General features: G+C 42.6%; 1 protein-coding gene across 1 annotated transcript; it reads left to right on the top strand.

Annotated features, from left to right (window-relative positions):
• The first annotated feature begins 2,370 nt into the window (after positions 1 to 2,370).
• On the top strand, positions 2,371 to 2,701 carry LOC123058428 (protein RADIALIS-like 3). The gene has a single exon (XM_044481157.1). It carries the CDS (start codon positions 2,455 to 2,457, stop codon positions 2,695 to 2,697), a length of 243 nt encoding a protein of 80 aa, XP_044337092.1. The 5' UTR covers positions 2,371 to 2,454; the 3' UTR covers positions 2,698 to 2,701.
• The last annotated feature ends 1,046 nt before the right edge of the window (positions 2,702 to 3,747 follow it).

Genomic DNA, 3,747 nt, shown 5'->3' with positions numbered 1-3,747 from the left:
CAAGAATTCCAGCAGCGCATCAGTAACATCGTCTTGCAAGGTATCCCAGTGGCGCTGGTAGAAACCAGCCATAAACCCGTCGACGCCCAGCGCCTTGGAAGTCGCCACTTGGAACAACGCCTCCTTGACCTCCGCTGCAACAATGTCCAGTAAAGTGTTCATGCCCGCTGTAAGTTTGACTGGCACATGATTGAGAAGCTTTTTTGGATCAGAGAACCCCTGCGATTCATACAGGTCCTGATAAAATGCTTGCACTTCCTCCTTATCCTCCACTTCATTAATACATGCAGTTCCATCTTGCCGTACAAGGCCCGAAATTTATTGATCCGTCTCCTTTGTGCTGCTTGTGCATGGAAATACCCGGTGTTTCCATCACCTTCACACAGCCACAACACACGTGAGCACTGACGGATCCACACCTCCTCCTGGAACAAAGCTTCCTTCAACTTTAAAATTATGCACTTCTCCTCATAAGTCAGACCACGCCCAACCAAAAGAGAACGTAGCTTGTCCAACTTTTTCTGAAGTTCCCGGACAGCTCGTGTGAAACAACCTAACTCTTTTGCACCCCACGGTTCCAGTGTTTGCCGGAGATGTTGCAAAGATTGCGCCACACCTTGGAGCCCGGGAACTTATTGCCGATCTAGCCGAGTTTGCCAGACTAGCTTGTCATAATCGACATGTGTTTGCCAAACATTCTCATAACGGAATTGCTTCTTAGGTCGAGACTAGTTTGGCACACCCTCCTTCATCTCCGCTACAACAAAATAGTGATTCGATTCAGCCGAACTGATGTGTCGAACACGAGTGTACTGAAAACGCTACTGGAATTTCTCATTAGCAAAGGCTTGATCCAACCTTGCTTTAACATTTGCAACACCGATTGACGATTATCCCAAGTGTATGGGATACCAGTCCATCCTAGGTCCTGAAAGGAGAGCTCATCTCTAACTTCGCAAAAACGCTTTCATAAAAAAATTGTTGGGTTCGTATTTGGATGTAAGTTCCAATTATTTTAATTTTACTACATATATCATAGATTTTATTTGTTAAATCATGGTCAAAATATGACCAAAATAGAATGGAGACTAGTAAACCACGGTCAAAATACAATTTATTAGTTAAAATTATGATGAAAATATGACCCAAAATACAAGGGAAACTACTACTCCCTCCATTTCAGTTTACAAGTCCTGTAAAAATTATACCTAGGTTGCCAATTTTATCACCCTAATATTAACTATATAAAAATTATAGCATTTGAAAATAGAACATCTGAAGTTTATAGTGGTATATTTTTTGTAATATATGAGTTGTATTAGGTTGGTCAAATTGACGATCTATGGACACACGCACGCCCTGTAAACTGAGAGAGATACTCCCCGTTATGACCAGCCTAAGGCTGGTTGTAATGGTGAGTATCATATACTAGTATCATGCATATGATACTAGTGTATGATACTACCTCCCTAATGCATAGTATCATATATTAGTATCATGTAGTACTATATTTATTGCCATGCATGACACAAAGTAACATAGCATTTATTATGATACGGTATCATGATATGATATTACACCCTCTCTTTCTTCATTTAATGCTATGACATCTTATTAAAATTGCCTAGTTGACATGCATGATACTAGTAGCTATGATAACTACCATTATAACCAGCCTAACAATCATGAAGTAGCATTTGCGATCCTATATTTATGGCTATCCACGTAACGTGCATGCACATATTGATAGCCCCTCTTTTGGGCATGGCTAGCGATGGACGCTTGCATGTACTCCCTCCGTTCCTAAATATTTGTTTTTTTAGGCATTTCAAATGACTACTACATACGGATGTATGTAGACATATTTTAGAGTGTAGATTCACTCATTTTGCTTCGTATGTAGTCATTTGTTGAAATGGCTAGAAAAACAAGTATTTAGGAACGGAAGAAGTAGCGGTGTAGCGGTAGCCATTTATTATTCGTTAATTATTTGTTGCATGCCGAACGTTACCGAAAATTACGCTCGCGATAGTTAATGTGCATTTTTGTCACAGCGAGTTAGTTCGCCCGACTGAAATACCCGACCGGAGATAATATCCCACTGCAGGCTGCAGTGCCATGCACCGGAGACGTTGACACGGACCGATCGTGCACCTTTGTCCGCCTTGAGATGTCATATCGCAGCACCGAAATCTACATCCAAATGAGGCACCTTCGTCCAAAAAGTTCAAAAATGACACAATCTAATTAGCCTCACTGATCTTTCAATCACAAAGTCGGTGGCAGTCCACCATACGAGCGGCGCGAGGCCCCAAAGCACCTATAAATAGCGGGCACCGAAGCAGCACAGCGATCACCAAACCACAGCCATCAGGGCTTCTGAAGTGCAAAAACTTCAGCGCTAACTGAGCTCGGTTTCCGAGAAACATACTACCAATTCCGATCCAGGTTGAGATGTCAGGGAGCTCATCCCGCGGCGGCGACGACGCGGCGTGGAGCGCCAAGGAGAACAAGCTGTTCGAGGAGGCACTCGCCTACCACGGCGAGGGCACGCCCGACCGCTGGCTCAAGGTGTCTCGCGCCATGGGCGGGACCAAGACGGCCGACGAGGTGCGCCGCCACTACGAGATCCTCGTGGACGACATCAACCTCATCGAGTCTGGCAGGGTCCCGTTCCCCAAGTACAAGGACAACTGATTCCTCATGGTAACCAAAACTCAGCCTGATTCTCGTCTCATGTTTACTACAAATATACAAGTGTGAGGTGTCAGATCGTAGCTCAAAGTTATATACTGATCTCGGTCACTTGTCATTATAAGGTGATCTGTGCCATAGCTAGGTTGACGTTGTCAATTGACAACGAAACAGCAAAGGAATGCCGCTTGTTTGTTAGTGATGTCAATTCCTTTGCTGTTTCTGCTCCAGATGCACTGCAAGAATCCAAGAATTACTCTGCTTGCACAATTAGTCTATTATACAAGCAAAGCGGATCCGGCACATAATTTGAGCCTGAACAAGGAGCCCAGAACACAACATCTTTGCCTGCATGGATCCGCCAATCTGCTTTCTGTCAGTTTGCACTCTTTAGAGTGTTTTAAAAAATATGAACTCTTTAGGCTAGTCATAGTGGGAGTAATTTAGATAATAACATAGCGCATTACAAGAAATTTTTGCTTATGCGACATGTAGTTAATGCGGAGAGTGGTGTTGAGAGTAACATAATATGTTACTGTAATATAGCCATTTCCGAGAAAATATGAGTCTACAAGCTAATAAATGAAACCATCTATGATATTACTACTATGTTACTTTGTACTATGAAGATAGTAACTTAAACTAGTGTCATATGCATGACACTAGTATAAATTACTCTCCACTACGACCAGCCTTAGAGGCAAAACTATAGGTAACTCCTTGAAGAGGCAGCTCTGCACGTCCCAAACTCCAAATTACATAGCATAGATAAGAAACCAATGCACACGAAACTGCCCAAACAAATGGGTGCATGTTTCTTCTTTTGAGATGCAAAGATCTGTTTGCCCGGTTCTAAATTTGAGAGCTTGAGACGAGTTAACTTACAGGATACATCTTTCTTTTTGTTTTTTCAGGAGCGAAGCATCTGAATTCTGAAGATCCGGCAATCAGGAGAACCTGTTTATAATCTAGTCCTTAGTTGGGACCATGTTACTGAAGCAATAAAAAGAAGAAAACATGTGTGTGTGTGTGTTTGTTTGTGTGTGTGTGTGT

Source organism: Triticum aestivum, chromosome 3A (assembly GCF_018294505.1).
Source record: "Triticum aestivum cultivar Chinese Spring chromosome 3A, IWGSC CS RefSeq v2.1, whole genome shotgun sequence".
Taxonomy (NCBI): domain Eukaryota; kingdom Viridiplantae; phylum Streptophyta; class Magnoliopsida; order Poales; family Poaceae; genus Triticum; species Triticum aestivum.
This window is presented reverse-complemented; position numbering and strand designations above follow the sequence as displayed.